Source organism: Oncorhynchus clarkii, chromosome 14, assembly GCF_045791955.1.
Source record: "Oncorhynchus clarkii lewisi isolate Uvic-CL-2024 chromosome 14, UVic_Ocla_1.0, whole genome shotgun sequence".
Lineage (NCBI taxonomy): Eukaryota > Metazoa > Chordata > Actinopteri > Salmoniformes > Salmonidae > Oncorhynchus > Oncorhynchus clarkii.
This window is the reverse complement of record NC_092160.1, coordinates 3,231,218-3,251,595: the sequence shown is the minus strand read 5'-3', so window position 1 is coordinate 3,251,595 and position 20,378 is coordinate 3,231,218. Positions and strand designations below refer to the sequence as shown.

At 42.8% G+C, this 20,378-nt stretch overlaps 1 protein-coding gene across 1 annotated transcript in view; it reads left to right on the top strand.

Annotated features, from left to right (window-relative positions):
• LOC139366138 (family with sequence similarity 13 member B) overlaps positions 1-20,378 on the top strand; it is an 82,628-nt gene that overhangs the window by 8,566 nt on the left and 53,684 nt on the right. The window contains exons 2-6 of the mRNA XM_071103281.1: positions 8,517-8,678; positions 9,376-9,556; positions 12,177-12,389; positions 12,637-12,814; positions 13,440-13,581. Coding sequence (XP_070959382.1) covers positions 9,406-9,556; positions 12,177-12,389; positions 12,637-12,814; positions 13,440-13,581 — 684 coding nt within the window. The 5' untranslated portion in view covers positions 8,517-8,678; positions 9,376-9,405. The remainder of the gene's footprint in view (positions 1-8,516; positions 8,679-9,375; positions 9,557-12,176; positions 12,390-12,636; positions 12,815-13,439; positions 13,582-20,378) is intronic.

Below are 20,378 nucleotides of genomic sequence, written 5' to 3'. Positions count from 1 at the left end.
GTGAAGGAGATGTGTTGCGCTGCATGAGGCAAATGGTGGTCACACCAGATACTGACTGTTTTTCTGATCCACAACCCTATTTTTTTTGTTGTAAGGTATCTGTATTCCCAGTCATCCGAAATCCATAGATTAGGGCCTAATTTATTGATTTCAATTGACTGATTTCCTTATCTTAACTCAGTAAAATCTTACATTTCTGCATGTTGCGTTTTATATATTTTTTCTGTGTAAATGTAATTAAATTGCCAAAATTATATAGCCTAATTAGCTTACTCCGGTCTATACAGAAATAAATAAAATCATTCAAAATAGGCTAATACACCAGAAAGCATGATTTGGCCACAGAGGATCATTTAGCTTCTTTAAAAGGTAAAAAAGCTGTGAATTGTTTAAAATCTCACAACCTACAGTCGGAAAGGCACGCAATTTGAGCTGCGCGCACGGCAAATACCAAATAGATGATTTTTGAGTTGCGACTGTCAGTGAAAAGCGGAGAAACCTAGCCAGGCATATCGCAATATTTTAAATTAAATCGAAGATAACAAATGGTTGAAAACAAATGGTAATTTAACCTACAGTGGCAAGAAAAAGTATGTGAACCCATTGAATTACCTGGATTTCTACTTAAATTGGTCATCAAATTTGATCTGAACTTCATCTAAGTCACAACAATAAACACACAGTGTCTCCAAAAGCTAATTGGAGTCAGGAGTCGGCTAACCTTGAGTCCAATCAATGAGACCAGATTGGAGATGTTGGTTAGAGCTGCCTTGCCCTATAAAACACTCACAAAATTTGAGTTTGCTTTACACAAGAAGCATTGCCCGATGTGAACCATGCCTCGAACAAAAGAGATCTCAGAAGACCTAAAATTAAGAATTGTTGACTTGAATAAAGCTGGAAAGGGTTACAAAAGTAGCTCTAAAAGCATTGACGTTCATAAGTCCACGGTCAGACAAATTGTCTATAAAAGGAGAAAGTTCAGAACTGTTGCTACTCTCCCTAGGAGTGGACGTCCTGCAAAGATGACTGCAAGAGCACAGTGCAGAATGCTCAATGAGGTTAAGAAGAATCCTAGAGTGTCAGTTAAATACTTTCCGAAATCTCTGGAACATGCTAACATCACTGACGAGTCTACGATACGTAAAACACTAAACAAGAATGGTGTTCATTGGAGGACACCACGGACACTGCTGTCAAAAAAACCAATGCTGCATGTCGGAAGTTTGCAAAAGTGCACCTGGATTTTCCACAACGCTACTGGCAAAATATTCTGTGGACAGCTGAAACTACAGTTTAGTTGTTTGGAAGGAACACCACACTGAAGAGAAAAAAAGGCACCGCACACCAACATAAAAACCTCATCCCAACTTTAAAGTATGGTGGAGGGAGCATCATGGTTTGGGGCTGCCTCAGTGCCTGGACAGCTTGCTATCATTGACGGAAAAATGAATTCCCAAGTTTATCTATACTTTTTGCAGGAGCATGTTAGGCTTTCTGTCTGCCAATTGAAGCTCAACAGAAGTTGGGTGATGCAACAGGATAACGACCCAAAACACAGAAGTAAATCAACAACAGAATGGCTTCAACAGAAGACAATGCGCCTTCTGGAGTGGCCCAGTCAGACCTGACCTCAACCCAATTTGTGTTGCTGTGGCATGACCTCAAGAGAGCAGTTTACGCCAGACATCCCAAGGATATTGCTGAACTGAAACAGTTTTGTAAAGAGGAATAGTCCAAAATTCCTCCTGACCATTGTGCAGGTCTGATCCGCAACTACGGAAAACGTTTGGTTGAGGTTATTGCGGCCAGAGGGTCAACCAGTTATTAAATCCAAGGGTTCACATACCTTCCCCACCTTGCACTGTAAATGTTTAAACGGTGTGTTCTATAAAGACATGAAAACATATAATTGTTTGTTAGTTTAAGCAAACTGTGTTTGGATCTTCATGTAGGTCACAACAATAGACAATAACATTTTATGACCAATTTATTCAGAAATCCAGGTATTTCCAAAGGGTTCACATACTTTTTCTTGCCACTGTATTCGGTAGGTTATTTTTTCACATTTTAATATTGCCTATAGGGCACAAAATGGCAGTGATTGCTGCCAAGTGAGCTGCTTCACATGTCTAAATTAACATTGTGGACTGTGGTTGGGTTCAGGACCAGTTCTTGCGGTAGCGGGTGGGAGTCAGACAGTAAGCCGGGGGGTGCAGGCGGGAGGTTGAGTAAATCAGTCCTTCGCAGACCTCTCTTTCAGAGTAATGTAAGGGAACTCAAGTCCCAGTGGAGTCATGCAAGCTTCTCCAATAACCGTAACCTTTCAAACTCCCAGGATTTATGCAGATTAAGTGGAAAGATTTAGGAAATTGCTTTCCCCCCTCCAATTGCGGATATGTCATTAGCATTGGTGGTGATTTAATTGTTGAAAAAGCAAAGCATAAGTGAGAGGACTGCTGCTAGGCTTGGCAGATGAGATGCAGAACCGGACAGGAACAATGCACCACCTCATTGACTGATTGTTCTGTCTGGGCTCCTCTTCCTCCCCTAACAATGGCTGACATTGTGGATGAAAAGATTGTCACGCATGATATGTGGGATTAAGATAGACTGGCCCATTCTGTCCATGAAAGCCAAGTACAGGGGGATTTGGGAACATTTTGTCCTTGCTTCTTACCCGTTGTGCCCATCTTCCTATTATATCAAGTCTGTCTGTGACCCTCTTCTAATTCAAAGCAATCTGATTAAGAAGACCATGCTTATTGGAGATTGTACTGGAAATGGTATGTTGTAAAAAGACCACATTGAGTGGCTGGTGACAAAGGGTGCATCCCAAAGCGCACCTTATATAGTGCACAACCCTATAGTCCCTGATCAAAAGAAGTGCACTACATAGGGAATAGTGTGGTATTTTGTGATGCAGACACTCAACAAGGCAGTGAAATTAAGTGGTTGGTAAGACAGTAGAAGTAGGGCTTCTCATGAGCACAAAAGAGCCCTTTGTCAAGAGGGATGCAAAGTAATTGAGGAGCTGCACTAGTTTCATGTACAGAACAAGAGGGTTTCTTTGAGTTTTCCACCAAAAAGAGGCCAGGGGCAAGCGATTCATCGTCATCTTGTAGAAATTACTTTCATATTGAATGTAGGTCATTTGTTGCGGAACATGGTGGGTGGCAAGGACTGACTCCATGATAGGAAATTCCATTTTCATAGTGAGATGAATTTGAAACAATCCTCTGATTTAGGTGGGCGTGTGCACAGGAATTGTGCAGCCTGGGTCAGAACACGGAAAATATAGTAGCATGACGTCTAATCGCATCCCTTTGGAAGGTGAGAATGACCGTCACACCATGAAGCAGTGTGACCCGAGCTGGGAGTGGGGACTTCATTTGTGTTTCTTAAAGGCCCAGTGCAGTCATCAACCTGAATACATCATTTTTTCTTCTTCTGTGTTTTATATATATTTCCACACTATGCAGTTGGAATAATACTGTACAATTTTGAATGCTGATAATTCCTTTTTACTCTAAGAGCTTTTTTGAAAAGACAGCCTGAAATTTCAGCCTATTTTATTTGGATGGAGTCTTGGCCTTCCTGGTGACATCACCGGGTGGTAAATTAGTGCTCTCAATAAGACTGAGTTCCAAACCTTTGCTAATAGGCTATTTTTGTTTCTTTTTGACAGCTTTGTTTTAAATTAATCACAGTAAGGTACTTAATTGTTACCCAGAAATTATGATGTTAAGAACTTCTTATGGCTAACATTCCGCTGAAAGGGCAGTATGCGAAATTCAAAAATATTTTTTTGAAATATGTAACTTTCACACATTAACAAGTCCAATACACCAAATTAAAGAAACTTATTGTTAATCTACTAATCGTGTCTGATTAAAAAAAAAGGCTTTACAGCGAAAGCACAACATATGATTATGTTAGGTCAGAGACAAGTCACAAAAACACACACAGCCATTTTTACAGCCAAAGATAGGAGTCACAAAATGCAGAAATATAGATCAAATGAATCACTAACCTTTGATCTTCATCAGATGACACTCATAGGACATCATGTTACACAATACATGTATGTTTTGTTCGATAATGTGCATATTTGTATCCGAAAAGCTGTTTACATTGGCACGTTACGTGCAGTAATATTTTGCTTCCAAAACATCCGGTGATTTTGCAGATAGGCACATCAAATCCCAGAAATACTCAATAAACATTGATAAAATATATACTTCTCCTTAATGCAGCTGCTGTGTCAGATTTCAAAAAAACTTTACGGAAAAAGCATAATCTGAGTACGGCGCTCAGAGCCCAATCCAGCCAAGGAAATATCTGCTGTGTTGGAGTCAACTGAAGTCAGAAATAGCATTATAAATATTCACTTACCTTTGATCTTCATCAGAATGCACTCCATGGAATCCCAGTTCGACAATAAATGTTTGATTTGTTCCATATAGTCCATTTATGTCCATCTTCACGAGGCGCGAGCACAAGGTCCAGACAGTCAAAGTTCCTTTACAGTTCGTAGAAACATGTCAAACGATGTATGGAATCAATCTTTAGGATGTTTTTAACATAAAACTTCAAAAATGTTACAACTGGAGAATTCCATTGTCTGTAGAAAAGCAATGGAATGAGAGCTACCTCTCTCGTGATCACGCGTCAAAAGTCTGTGACAGTCTGCCAGACCACTGACTCAAAGAGCTCCCATTCCCCCCCTCCTTTATAGTAGAAGCCTGAAACAACACGTTTCTAAAGACAGTTGACATCTAGTGGAAGCCTTGGGAAGTGTAATTTGACCCCATAGACACTGTATTCGGTAGGCCAAGTTTTGAAAAACTACAAACCTCAGATTTCCCACTTCCTGGTTGGATTTTTCTCAGGTTTTCGCCTGCCATATGAGTTCTGTTATACTCACAGACATCATTCAAACAGTTTTAGAAACTTCAGTGTTTTCTATCCAATACTACTAATAATATGCATATATTAGCATCTGGGACTGAGTAGGAGGCAGTTTACTCTGGGCACGCTTTTCATCCATAAGTGAAAATGCTGCCCCCTATTCCAAACAGGATAAAAAAAAACGTCTGCATTGAACTGTTTTTAGTGTGAAGCTAGCCTAATTTATGCCTCATAGATCGGTCTTATAAAGACATTACTGCACAGTGCACTTAACGACGCTCCATTCTTAAGTACAGCCTAGTCTGTTAATATTTTAACACCCCACTCTCTCCCTTGAGAAGGCAACTCCCTTACTTAGCCAACAGGCATTGGCAGCCTGTTAGTTTTCGCAACTTTGTTTTTCTTCATGATTCCTGAGCTGGTGGACTCATTTGGGAGGCCATGACAGGCCAGTAAGCACAGCTTCAAGTTCCACCATCTAGCTTACACTAGCCTAATTTGGAAGAATCCTTGCACCACTGGGCTCTAACATAGCTGTCATGTCTCTCACACCACATGCATGTGGATAGCTTCTGGATGAAATGTCTGTATTAAGGTATTCTCTAGCATGCCAACACTGTAAGCTTTTTGTGGGATCATTTGAATATCTTCATGTATTGTATAGGGCTGGGAATTGCCAGGGACCTCACAATATATTATCACGATATTTAGGGGCCGATACGATATGTATTGCAGTTTTATACTGCTTTTCGAAGTTCCAAACACATTGCTCAACATAATTTTGTATCTACAGTCTTGGCCAAAAGTTTTGAGAATGACACAATACAAATTCGGCTGCCTCAGTTTGTATGATGGCAATTTGCGTATACGCAAGAATGTTATTAAGCGATCAGATGAATTGCAATTAATTGCAAAGTCCCTCTTTTCCATGCAAATGAACTGAATCCCCAGAAAACAAGAATGGTACCAACACATTCTCCAAGAGCAACTTCTCCCAACCATCCAGGAACAGTTTGGTGATGAACAATACCTTTTCCAGCATGATGGAGCACCTTGCCATAAGGCAAAAGTGATAACTAAGTGGCTTGTGGAACAAAACATCGATTTTTGGGTCCATGGCCAGGAAACTCCCCAGACCTTAATCCCATTGAGAACTTGTGGTCAATTCTCAAGAGGCGGGTGGACAAACAAAACCCCACAAATTATGACAAGCTCCAAGCATTGATTATGCAAGAATCGGCTGCCATCAGTCAGGATGTGACCCAGTGACAGCATGCCAGGGCGGATTGCAGAGGTCTTGAAAAAGAAGGGTCAACACTGCAAAAGCCTTTGACACTTATGACACTTATGAAATGATTAATTATACTTATTATACTTCAGTATTCTATAGTAACATCAGTAACATCTGACAAAAATATTTAAAGACAGTGGAGCAGCAAACTTTTTGGAAATATTTGTGTCATTCTCAACTTTTGGACATACAGTCGTGTCCAAAAGTTGAGAATGACACACATATTTCCAAAATGTATGTGCACACCCCTTCAAATTACTGGATTCGGCTATTTCAGCCACATTCGTTGCTGACAGGCGTATATAATGGAACACACTGCCACGCAATCTCCATAGATAAACATTGGCAGTAGAATGGACTTACTGAAGAGCTCAGTGACCTTCAATGTGGCACCGTCATAGGATACCACCTTTCCAACAAGTCATTTCATCCAATGTCTGCCCTGCTAGAGCTGCCCCGGTCAACTGTAAGCACTGTTAGTGTGATGTGGAAACGTCTAGGAGCAACAATGGCTCAGCCGCAAAGTGGCAGACCACATAAGCTATCAGAACGGGACCGCCGAGTGCTGAAGCGCATGGCGCGTTAAAATCGTTAGTCATCTTTTGTAATACTCACTTCTGAGTTCCAAACTGCCTGTGGCTTCATGAAATGGGTTTCCATGGCCGAGCAGCCGCACACAAGTCTAAGATCACCATGCACAAAGCCAAGCGGCGACTGGAGTGGTGTAAAGCTTGCCCCCCCCCCCCCCCATTGGACTCTGGAGTAGTGGAAACGTGTTCTCTGGAGTGATGAATCACATTTCACCATATGGCAGTTCGACTGACTAATCTGGGTTTGGTGGATGCTAGGAGAACGATACCTGCCCGACTGCGTAGTGCCAACTGTAAAGTTTGGTAGAAGATGAATAATGGTCTCGGCTGTTTTTCATGGTTGGAGCTAGACCACTTAGTTCCAGTGAAGGGAAATCTTAACTGTACAGCATACAATGATGTTCTAGATGATTCTGTGCTTCCGACTTTGTGGCAACAGTTTGGGGAAGGCCCTTTCCTGTTTCAGCATGACAATGACCCCGTGCAGAAAGCGAGGTCCATACAGAAATAGTTTTTCGATTGGTGTGGAAGAACTTGACTGGCCTGTACAGAACCCTGACCTCAGTCCCATCGAACACCTTTGGGATGAATTGGAATGCCGACTGTGAGCCAGGCCAAATCACCCAACATCAGTGCCTGACCTTACTAATACTCTTGTGGCTGAATGGAAGCAAGTCCCCTGCAGCAATGTTCCAACATCTAGTGGAAAGCCTTCCCAGAAGAGTGGAGGCTGTTGTAGCATCAAAAGGGGAACCAACTCCATATTAATGCCATGATTTTGGAATGAGATGTTTGAGCAGGTGTCCACATACTTTTGGTTATGTAGTGTATGTCTTCTGCATAGGGACAAGAAAGCCACGACAAAACAAGTTTTGATCCGTCGTGGAAATTAGTGCTGAAAAACAAATTGGCTCCCTAACTTAAAAAGATAGGCAATAAGGCTTTGAATTACTTGAGTTTTGGTACAGCCAACTAGTGCAAAAATAATATTGCGATATTGTCAAATAATATCCAGAGGGTAACTGTATAGATCCCCGCCCCATCACTACTATTGTATATCTGATGGAAATATTGGTGTTTTTCCAAATGTTGGTGTTTTTCCAAATGATGAACTACATTTCATTTGAACTAGGCTATGTGCAGTAATAATAAGCATGTATTTTTTACATTTACTCCTTTTTCTCCCCAATTTACGTGGTATCCAATTGGTAGTTAGTCTTGTCTCATCGCTGGAACTCCTGTTACATCCTCCGAAACACGACCCAACCAAGCCGCACTGCTTCTTGACACAATTTTCATCTTAACCCGGATGCCGGCCACACAACATGTCGGAGGAAGCACTGCACACCTGGCAACCGTGTCAATGTGCATGCGCCCGGCCCACCACTGGAGTCGCTAGAGCGCGATGGGAGAAGGACACCCCTTGCCGGCCAAACCCTCCCTTACCCCGGACGACGCTGGGCCAATTGTGCGCCGCCCCATGGGTCTCCCGGTCGCGGCCGGTTGCAATAGAGCCTGGACTCGAACCAGAATCTCTAGTGGCACAGCTAGCAACTGCAATGCAGTGCCTTAGACCACTGCACCACTCGTTAGGCCCTATAATAAGCATGTTTTGCTGTTTTTAATGTGGATCAGCTCTTGGCAATTAAGTGGTCATTGTGGCCTTGTGGTTTCAGAACCTAAGCAACATCTTTCCAACACTTTTGTTCCTTTCTCCCCTGCAGCTTAGCTACTGAAGTCCTGATCAGGATTCGCGGTCTGTCAATGAGGAACTACAGGCTCATCTTTTGCCATAGCCTGAAGCAGCCATAGATGACCATTTGATTCACTGCTAGTGAGTGGTGCTGAAGATAAGGTGAACTACTGGGTGTTTTAAGTGCTAAACGGTGAGTACAGCAACATAAACAACACACAGGTCAAATCGCAGCCTAAAAATCTAATCCATTTCCATTTCTGTACATTTAACATTGTAATATGCTGGTCCTGAACATGTTTACTATAACAGATGGCAAGCCATTTGGAGTGTGAATCATTCCAACACAACCGACAACACACTCCTGTGATTTTTAAATCTGCAGTCAGTAATTGGTGTCTGGATGGATTGGTATTTGTTTTCACAGCCTAATATGCCCCTGGCTGACCTGTAGCAGAGCTGATCTTTAGAGAGGTCCGCTAGCCTGGTCAGTGTGTGTTTGTCTAATAGGGCACAGATCATTGAAGTCTGTCACTGAAATGGAGCGTAGCTAGTGCTCCAAGCCCAGGTACCTGCTCCTGTTAGCAGGGTAAACATGCCTGTTCTGATGGCTGTCAGACACACTTGCAGTTGACTCTCACTATACTTACATAACCCTCTTGCTCCGAGCTAGCTGGGCCTGATAGCTGCACAGGCAGGGAGGGAGGGTCAGACGGGGCCCGATTAGATTTAGTCAGATTTCATCTGTATAATGCTGGGACCTGCCCCACCGTCTGCCGTGTGTGTGTGTGTGTGTGTGTTTGTTTGTATATGTATATCGGATGGAGAGCACAGCCTGTGACAGTGTATCTGTCTCTCCTCTGTGTGGTTTGGCTCTTGCGGGTGTCCAGACCTTCGGAAACAGCTCGGCTGTGGAAGCGATGAGGAAGAGCCTCTCACCTTCCCCCAGCGACTCCCTGACACCAGCCAGGGTTTTTGGGGTTCCCCTAGATGTGGTGCAGCAGAGCGGCCAGCCAGGCCAGGAGGTCCCCCTACTGGTCAGGCACATCGTAGAGTACATCGAGGAGCATGGTGAGTGGCACACACGCACTGCATTTCTAACTGCAGAGGTATTCCTTAGATAACAAACGGAAGGCCACTAGCTTGTCTAATAACTTATTTAGAGTTTGTGCCTATCTACTGAGTGCAACACAGGAGAGCTGCATGAATGGGACCTAAAAAATACACACGCGCACTCTCTCTGGCAAATGATTCATCTCTTTGAGCATCACATTTACCTTAGTATCTTTTTACGTGCTCAGTAAATCCCATTACTCTTCCACTGTGTGTTGCTTTATATAGTTGTGGCTTGTTTTGACAGCTCCTCCAGGTACTTTAGAGAGAGATGACCTTTTACCTGTCATAATTTCAGTTTCCTGTATGAAACCCCACTGGAGATGCTTCTACTTGTTCTACATCAAAGCAGAGATTATTTATAGATATAGATGTATAGAAAGAGAGATTAAATGATTGTGCGCTTTTTTATCATTTGTAAAAATCTGTTCATGTTCTATGTAGCCTAGCCCACGGGGGTGCAAACCACGGCCCATGGACGTAAAAATATATTTTTTTGGGGGGGGGTAATTATGTATAACGTTTTTGTACTCCAGGCCACAATGGAATATCTGAAACTAGATAGGAAGTATGTAGTAACGGACCTATATTTTTAATTAACTGCTCATTTTCTGGGTTGCAACTTGATTTTGACTGACAAATGAGTCTGTGTGAATTTAGAAATCCCGACGTGGCCATTGAGACAGTTTTCCCACCCAGTCTAAGCCACTGCATCTCAGTGCTAGAGGCGTCACTACAGACCCTGGTTGTATCACAACCGGACGTGATTGGGAGTCCCATAGGGCAGCGCACAACTGGCCCGACATCGTTAGGGTTTGGCCGGGGTAGGCCGTCATTGTAAGAATTAGTTATTGCCTAGTTTAAATAAAATTAAAAAGCTGAACAAGTTAGTGTGGCTTAAGACGACCAGAAAAGAACAGTTTCAGTCAACCAAGATTACTTGTTGCATCACGATAAACCAAATATGTTGTTTGGAGAGATCCTCTCTTTGATACGCTGAACTCTAAATGCACTGCGATCAAAAAGATGTGCTTCCTCCATTGCGTAACATTTTAGACTCCTTTCTACTGAAAGTTTTGGTGCAGGGGGAAAAAGAGCTAGTCAATCCAACACTGGCATAAGCTGCAACTCCAGAGGCATAAACATCTATTTAGTTCTTATTTCAATGACAGGGATTTTCACTTCCTCCTTCGTTTCAACTTGATTTATTTCCAGGTATATCTCCAGTCAACTGAATGTGACATCAAGCAGACATTGAGTGGTTATGTAATACACTACACCCCCCCACCACCTTTCATTCCCCTGCTGCCATATTAATGATAATTGTGCAGTCCAGAAGTTAATCAGGCATTGAAAATACTTTGATCTGTCTGTTTGCACTCAGAACGGGATGCCATAATTGTGACTTAATGAGACCTCTGTAAGCTGCAGCAGGGGCCCAGGCCAGCGAGCTGCTGCTGTAGCCCCAGTGGGGTTAGGGTGGGCATGGAGGGAAGGGGGGGTGGGGGTCCATGGCACATACCAGGGTGTTCTGCCTTACAGCTACCGCCCACCCACTGTTTTCCTTAACCAGGCAGCTCACTTTGAACAAATCCTAGTTGCAGATCTGAAACCAGAGTTGCGGAATGACATGATGGTGTACTCTTCTTCCTGGTTGGGAGACTTCCTTGTGTATATGTGTATAGTATCACCCCCCCCCCCGCCGCTGCATCTTGAAACAGGAAGCCACTTGCACGACCAACCAACGCACATTGAATGGGATAGATGTGGTAAAGAAGTCAATGGAATGCAGACCAGATTGGCGCACATTCAACAAATCTGATCTAACACAGTGGATATTCCTCATCTGTCATGATTTATCTATTGTAACAGGCCCACAATATGTTTACTTGTATATCCTATTTGGATATTTGGCTGTTTTAACTGCACAACATTTATAAGTTGTCCCTTTTCAGGTTTAGAAGTGACCGCTAAATGCAAACTCACATTCGTATAAGCTGGTTAGTATAGCTAGCATACAGAAATGGGTGGTGGTAGTCAGTCGTGAGCATGTGTTGGGGTTGACATCCATGCAAGCATTATGTTCTGATTTTACCTCAACCTAGTGTGAAATAAACAATAGCCTAAATGTAGGCTAATTTTGCTGAGGGGCAATAAGATTTTTCCCCCATGACCCCCCCCCCCCCCCCCCCCACGCGTTTTCATGGCAATTCCATTTTTGGTTGCGTTTACCAAATCTATTGTGGGTAAAATAACATTCCTTCCTCCCTTACATGTAATATGCCCTGTGATTGAGCTGTTAGTACAACTGCACAAATTATAGTACAACTGAACAAATCTGGGAAATTGTCAAATTTGACCCATTTGAGAAATTAGGCCTTCAACTTGATCAGTTTATTAATGTACTAAAATCAGTGTGGAATCTGTTTGAGAAATTAATGTAGCCATTCTACTCAAAGTGAAAGCTGTACTCACAGTCCTCATGGATATGCTCACATAGAGGAGTCATTCATATATAACTGTTTAGCAGACAGAGCAAGTGATTGACTGCTGTCCTCTTTGTCGCTGTTGCTCTCAGGGCGTCTGGATTTGGAGGGGCTGTTCCTAGTCAATGGTAACGCGGAGCGGGTGGAGTGGCTGCGGCAGCGCTATGACTCTGGGGAGGAGGTGGACCTGGAGAAGGAGGCTGACCTGGCCTCTGCCGTCAGCCTGCTGCGTCTCTTCCTGCAGGAACTCCCAGAGCCCATCATCCCTGCAGGCATGCAGTCCCACATCCTGCAGCTCTACCAAGGTAAGCTCATCTTAGTCATCCTCATTTTCATCATTATTATTCTCCTCCTCTTCAGTCTTCTACCTCTTCATCCTCCTCCTCGGTTTCTGTTTGTCTGACCTGTACCCCCTATACAGGCGCTACACATAATTCCTTCTCTTCATCATCCTTCTCATCTTTTTCCATTTTCTCTCTCTCATCTGACTCTCTTACTACTTTCTTTCCCTTGGCACCATCTATCTCCAATCCCCTGTTGTGTGTTGTCCAGACTACAGCAGCGAGGAAGAGCTCGCCCGCAACATGAAGTACTTCCTCCAGCAGCTGCCTCAGGTTAACTACAGCCTGCTGCGCTTCCTGTGCCGCTTCCTGTCCAGCGTAGCCTCGCTCCAGGAGGAAAGCTGGAGCGTCGGCGCCCTCGCCGCGGTATTCGGACCAGACATCTTCCAGTAAGGCCAACAACAACACTGCACCTCGCCTATCCATACACCCATACCTCCACAGGCCTTTAGTACTTGTACTTGGCGTTCACTTTTGTTTTACGTGTACATACCTGCATAATGGCAATCTCACGTTGCTGGAATTCTCACAGGAGATGGTGCTGTATAAGTGCTTATAGAACAGAAATTATATTTGGTAACATGTTCATTTATATCATGAAATGTATAACACCCTGGTGATCAAGCTTAGACATGTATGCAGCCACGTGAGGGGTTGCTTTGCGTAATAATAGTAAGAGAATCTTCTAGATGAGTGTCTGTGGCCAATGCTCTGAAAACAGCCGTGTTCTGTTGACTTAAGGGAGAGAACAGCTGTTCTGTCAATGCCAGAGTCTAATTATTGAATATGAATTTTTTCTTTGTGTACTTACTAGCACCAGTTCTTAGTCATCTGATGTGGAGTCAGATTACTCAGACTAAAGTTAAACTTAAATATGCAATGAGTGACTTTATTGTAAGGTGGGATGGTAGTGATAACGCTGATCTAAGGTCGTTTCTTGTCTGTATATTGTAGTTCCGACACATGTGTGTTTTATGATAACAGCTGATCTGAGGTCATATCTTCTAACCTTAGTTTAGACACGGACGTGGAGGATCTGAAGGAGCAGGAGTCAGTTAGCCGCATTCTGGCGGAGCTGCTGGAGAATCAGGAGGAGTTCTTTGACTCGGAGGATGATGACGTTTCCACCACCGACTACAGCTCCATCAATGAACAGGTAAGGACACTCCTATTCTCCCCTCTAGAGATGTTCTATTCTGGGCCATTGTCTTGCGTCATCATGTTGATTCTGCCTGCGCTGATCTATCTCGTATTTCGCAAACAGTATTGGGATAGATCAGAAGTAGTTTGGCCACAACGTGTTGTCATAACATTTTAAAAATATGACCTAGGTTACATCATCTGCCGAACCCAATTTCTGCCTCTAAACAGTCTGAATTAATCTAAGCTAAAACAATAACTCTGTCAATGTTTTTTTTTTTTTGTGAAGAAATCTTAGTCGCGCCATTTTATATCTAGCAAAGGAGTTTTGTACTTCAACAAGCAGTATTTCTCAAGATTTTCAATGTGCTTGAAAGCTAGTATAAACTTGCTAGCTGAGCCAGTCACATTTCATATAAAACAAATGGGATGCTGCTAACCAACCAGCTACATTGTGCTGCACACACAATGCTTTGTGCTTCCACCAACGGCTATCTAGCTAGGTACTGTATTAGCCTCCCAAATCAGTTGCTGCTGCACTCTGCTGACCCAACATTACGATGTAGCTGAGAAATATGCTGCTGATCTACGAAACTGATTTTTGCTAACATTCAATCCTTCTTTTGGGGCAGCATTTCTACAGTAGGGTTGAATTGCGGGAAACCGATGATTGAGATTTCCACTCCCTTTTCCCGGGATAAATACCTGCTTGAAACCAGTAAATTATAATACATTATATGAACAGCATGGCGTAAAATGGAACTGTTAAATTATATGCAATGTCTAAATCTGGCTTCTCTACTGCCTCTGCATGATGAATCAACGCTCAGGGTGGGGACAGACCACCCATCTCAGTATGGCGCGCAGTTCACAGTGCATGTAGACCTACTGTATCTCGTGGTAACTTTCTTTTCTTGTGACCTGGAGGCATGAATTTGCTGCAGCCTTGTCTATGCTACAGTACTATAAAGACAGAATTCGCGTCTAATTTACCCGTCTAATTTATAATTTTGCACGCCCAATTTTTCAATTTTTGATTTGTTAAAAAAGTTTGAAATATCCAATAAATGTCGTTCCACTTCATGATTGTGTCCCACTTGTTGTTGATTCTTCACAAAAAAATACAGTTTTATATCTTTATGTTTGAAGCCTGAAATGTGGCAAAAGGTCGCAAAGTTCAAGGGGGCCGAATACTTTCGCAAGGCACTGTATATCCACAGTAAAACGAGTCCTGTATCGACATAACCTGAAAGGCAGCTCAGCAAGGAAGAAGCCACTGCTCTAAAACCGCCATAAAAAAGCCAGACTACGGTTTGCAACTGCACATGGGGTCAAAGATCGTACGTTTTTGGAGAAATGCCCTCTGGTCTGATGAAACAAAAATGGAACTGTTTGGCCTTAATGACCATCGTTATGTTTGGAGGAAAAAGGGGGATGCTTGCAATCTGACGAACACCATCCCAACCGTGAAGCACGGGGGTAGCAGCATCATGGGGGGGGGGGGGGGTGCTTTGCTGCAGGAGGGACTGGTGCACTTCACAAAATAGATGGCATCATGAGGTAGGAAAATTATGGATGTATTGAAACATCTCAAGACATCAGTCAGGAAGTTAAAGCTTGGTCACATGGGTCTTCCAAATGGACAATGACCTCAAGCATACTTCCAAAGTTGTGGCAAAATAGCTTAAGGACAACAAAGTCAAGGTATTGGAATGGCCATCACAAAGCCCTGACCTCAATCCCATAGAAGATTTGTGGGCAGAACTGAAAAAGCGTGTGCGAGCAAGGATGTCTACAAACCTGACTCAGTTACACCAGCTCTGTCAGGAGGAATGGGCCAAAATTCACCCAACTTATTGTGGGAAGCTTGTGGAAGGCTACCAAATACGTTTGACCCAAGTTAAACAATACAAAGGCAATGCTACCAAATACTAATTGAGTGCATGTAAACTTCTGACCCACTGGAAATGTGATGAAATAAATAAAAGCTGAAATAAATAATGCACTCTACTATTATTCTGACATGTCACATTCTTAAAATAAAGTGGTGATCATAACTGACCTAAGACAGGGAATTGTTACTAGGATTAAATGTCAGGAATTGTGAAACACCTTAGCCAAATACATTTAAAATCAGTATGTAAACTTCCGACTTCAACTGTGTTTTAGATTCTTCAAAGTAGCCACCCTTTGTCTTGAAGACAGCTTTGCACACTATTGGCATTCTCTCAACCAGCTTCACTTGGAATGCTTTTCCAACAGTCTTGAAAGAGTTCCCACAAATGCTGAGCACTTGTTGCCTGCTCTTCCTTCACTCTGCAGTCCTACTCATCCCAAACCATGTCAATTGGGTTGAGGTCGGGTGATTGTGGAGGCCAGGTCATCTGATACAGCACTCCTTCACTCTCCTCCTTGGTCAAATAGCCCTTACACAGTCTGGAGATGTTGGGTCATTGTCCTGTTGAAATACAAATTGTCCAACCCGTGCAAACCAGATGGGATGGCGTATCGCTGCAGAATGTGTTAGCCATGATGGTTAAGTGTACCTTGAATTCTAAATAAATCACAACAGTGTCACCAGCAAAGCACCATCACAACACCACCTCCATGCTTCATGGTGGGAACCACACATGCAGAGATCATCCGTTCAAATACTCTGCGTCTCACAAATTTGACTCATCAGACCAAAGGTCCATTGCTTGTGTTTCTTGGCCCAGCCAAGCCTCTTCTTATTGTTGTTCTTTTAGTAGTGGTTTCTTTGCAGAAATCTGACCATGAAGGCCTGATTCAGGCAGTCTCCTCTGAGCAGTTGATGTCTGTTACTTTTACTCTGAAGCATTTATTTTGACTGGTAACTCTAATGACCGTAGCTCTGCTGCAGAGGATAACTCTGGGTCTTCTTTTTCTGTATTGGCCCTCATGAGAGCCAGTTTCATCATAGCGCTTGATGGTTTTTGCGACTGCACTTGAAGAAACTTTACAAGTTCTTAAAATGTTCCGGATTGATTGACCTTGTCTTAAGGTAGTGATGGACTGATCTTTTACCTTGTCAGCCCATACCTTGTCACACAACTTATTGGCTCAAACGCATTTAGAAGGAAAGAAATTCCACAAATTCCAGATGATTACCTTGTTAAGCTGGTTGAGGGAATTCCAAGAGTGTCATCAAGGTAAAGGGTGGCTATTTTGAAGAATTTCATATATGAAATACATTTTGATTCAACTCTTTTTTTTTTTACTATATGAATCTTTATTTTATTTCACAGTTTTGATGTCTTCACTATTATACAATGTAGAACATAGTAAAGATAAAGGAATGAGTAAGTGTGTCCAGAGTCTTAACTGGTGCTGTATATGCGTCAGCCTACTAACTATACAAAAATATATTTCAAAATCAAATTCATTTGATACTTGTAACTCTGCAACAGAATCGCATGTTTTCTCCCTGCTTTATCATGGTTTGAATAATGTGCGTAATTCTGGTCCATATAATACAGTACAGTTATATAGTTCACACTCAAAATGATTTGTCTACTGGAGCTAGTTTGATTTATTTACCCAAGAGAGCAGAGCATTGGAAGTATTCAGACCCCTTCCCTTTTTCCACAATTTGTTACATTACAGCCTCATTCTAAAATGTATACATTTTTCCCTCATCAATCTACACACAATACCCCATAATGACAAAGTTAACATGTTTGTAGACATTTTTGTGTGTGTATGTATGTAATGGTCCCACAGTTGACTGTGCAAGCCATGAGATCGAAGGAATTTTCTGAGACAGGATTCTGTCGGCACAGATCTAAGGAAGGGTACCAACACATTTCTGTAGCATTACATTTCCCACAAGAACACAGTGGCCACCATCATCCTTAAATGGAAGAAGTTTAGAACCACCAAGACTTCCTAGACCTGGCTGCCCCGCCACACAGAGCATTCGGGGGTGAAGGGCCTTGGTCAGGGAGCTGACCAAGAACCCGATGGTCACTCTGACATAGCTCCAGAGTTCCTCTGTGGCGATGGGAGTATCATCCAGAAGGACCACGCTCTACAGCACTCCCAACAATCAGGCCTTTTTGTTAGTGGCCTGGCACCACTAACAAACTCTCAGCCTGAGAAACAAGATTCTCTGGTCTGATGAAACCAAGATTGAACTATTTGGCCAGAATTTCGAGTGTCACGTCTGGAAGAAACATTTTCAAACCTGTTCTTGCTTTGTCATTATGGGGTATTGTGTGTAGATTGAGGGGGAAAAGTTATTTAACAAAATGTGGAAAGGGGTCTGAATACTCTCCAAATGCACTGTAAAACCTCACTCACCCTGCTGCATGGGTTAAAGGCTGAATGCTTGGAGGTAGGGAGCCCGTATGTCAAGGTATAATGGTCTTTGGTTGTTATTACCTAACATAATAATTAACTCCATTCCGCCATGCATGTGTTGACTGAAAATATGTTCATTTGAATTTCCGTAATGAGGAAGTAGAGTTTTAACATTATTCCAGCCACTCTGGTACTGCCATGGAATTTTTTTTAGATTAAGTAATGGAGATTATGGAATTACTGCAGTGTTGTTTATTCAAAGCAGTCAAATGTTGGGGATAGTTTTTCCGCCCCAAGCCAAAGACAACTTTTGAGAGAATAGAGAAAGTAAAGAGGCTTTGGGGTGGAGTTGAAGTTCCCTTTGTTGTCTGCATGCCTTTTTTATAATAGCCTTCTACTCCCATGGAGATGCCAAGATGTGTGTCAGTAGCAAGTGTTCAGTCATGGTCCTGAGCCTGAGAAATGGCTTCTGAATTACACCTGCCTGCCTTTATGAAGTAGCAATGGTTGCTCCAGAAGTTCCCAACATTTTGTGGTAAATTGGGTGTATATGAGCTCCTCTCAGCCATGGCTCCCCGACACATACATACATACATACATACATACATACATACACACACACACACACACACACACACACACACACACACACACACACACACACACAGCAGTCTTCAGATCAGAGTTAGGCAGATGTGCTGCTGCACCCTCTCAAATCTGGACCTAATCCTCGATTGCGGCCGCATATTTGCGTTCCAGAGGCAGTCACTCTTACACAGGAAACTGACTGATAAGCCACATTCCTTCCATATGACTCTCTTCTCCCTCTGTTTTGTGACCAAATAGTTCAGGGAAATGCTGTTCAGGAATGGCTTTCTGTTCTGTATGAAGAAATAATGTGTAACCGCTGTGTTTACATAACCATGGTGACATAGCTGTGGAACCGACACCTGCGGCCATCTCCGGGGACTTCTGGGTTTCCCAACGGACCTCAAGGAGTGTTAAGACTGACTCACCAGGCTAAGTCACTCACACCGCACAGTCAGGCAGCCAGCAGTGCCTATTCCATCCTGCCTGGCCAGAGACCATAGGGAGTGGGGGAAGTGCTTCCTTGCCTTCAGTTTCACTGCATTTAATCAAGAGTAGTAGTAGCCTTGAGGCAAGGTTGGGCTAGTCATAACTGCGAGGGACTGAGCTGTGTTTCTAGGAAAGGTAATCCTGTTGCACAGTGACACTCATCTGAATAAGGCAGGGTCCTCCTATTCTGAGGAAGCTCTGCAGGGTCGATGAGGTTCAGTGTTGTACTGCTGTGGAGTAGGAGAGGAAGTGATGAAGGTAGGCAGCTAATTGGAGAAGGAAACAGCAACCCAGTTGGAGTTGAGCCAGGGTAGCGGAGGAGCACTTGACAGCTCACAAGGGTCCCTGGTAATTAATCCAGGCATAAATCTCAGGTTCCCTACCAGCTTCTCTCCTCAGCTTCTCCCTACTCTGTTGCTGGAGTGGCTGGTTGTGATGGGACATTGCCGTTACCCATCGTCTCCCTCCAGGCCTGTTCTACATAAGATACCTTTCTCTGGCCCATTCTGATGAAGCTGCTCTACTTTAGCCTGGGATAGGGCTTTTTTTCTTTTTTTTTTTTTACAGGCAAGGCATATGGCACCTGTGGGTGCCCTATAAAGTCAGCGCTGCAGACGGAATCACGGAATCCAGAAATTAAAACTTAGTAGGAAATCAACTAAATGTATTGAATTCATTAGAAAGATCATGAATTTGCCCAAGTTAATCATAAGACCTCAACAAAATGATTAGTATTTTCCTGCAACTTTCTGAAACGGCACAGAAATGCACCACTTTGTGTAGCCTTTAGCGATGATGCTATTCATAACCTTCTAGTATAGTTGGAAAGGCTTTTCCAAAAACCTTCTCAATTAAATATTAACTGCAAAGTAGCCTATGCCTGGCAGAATGAAATGATAATTTGCAACACAATTGGCCACTGAATTGATGCAAACACTGCAATCACATGAGCGCTAAAGAAACATCGCTAACCAAACAACGGTCTCATGCTGGTGTGCACTTGCATTAAAGGGTAGCTGCAACCAAAAATCAAATTGTCTTTATTTTTCCCAGACCTCAGTGGTCTGATGTGGTTTAAGCATTGTTGTGGACTTAGAATATCCACATTTTGTTTTTTTCTATAAAATATATATATATATATTATTTTTTTAGAGAGCGAAGCTTTAAAAAAATGGAAACCTGGAAAAATTTAACTGAGAACCGCATACCCGCTCTTGCAAGAGTGAAACCGAAGGCAGGGGAATTTGAGTGAATATTATGCTCTCCTCTATTCAATTGTATATTAGAAAATAAAATATAAGGCTCGACCTCCAATCAATCAATCAACCGATATCACAAAGTGCTATACAGAAACCCAGCCTAAAACCCCAAATGGTAAGCAATGCAGATGTAGAAGCACGATAGCTAGGAAAAACT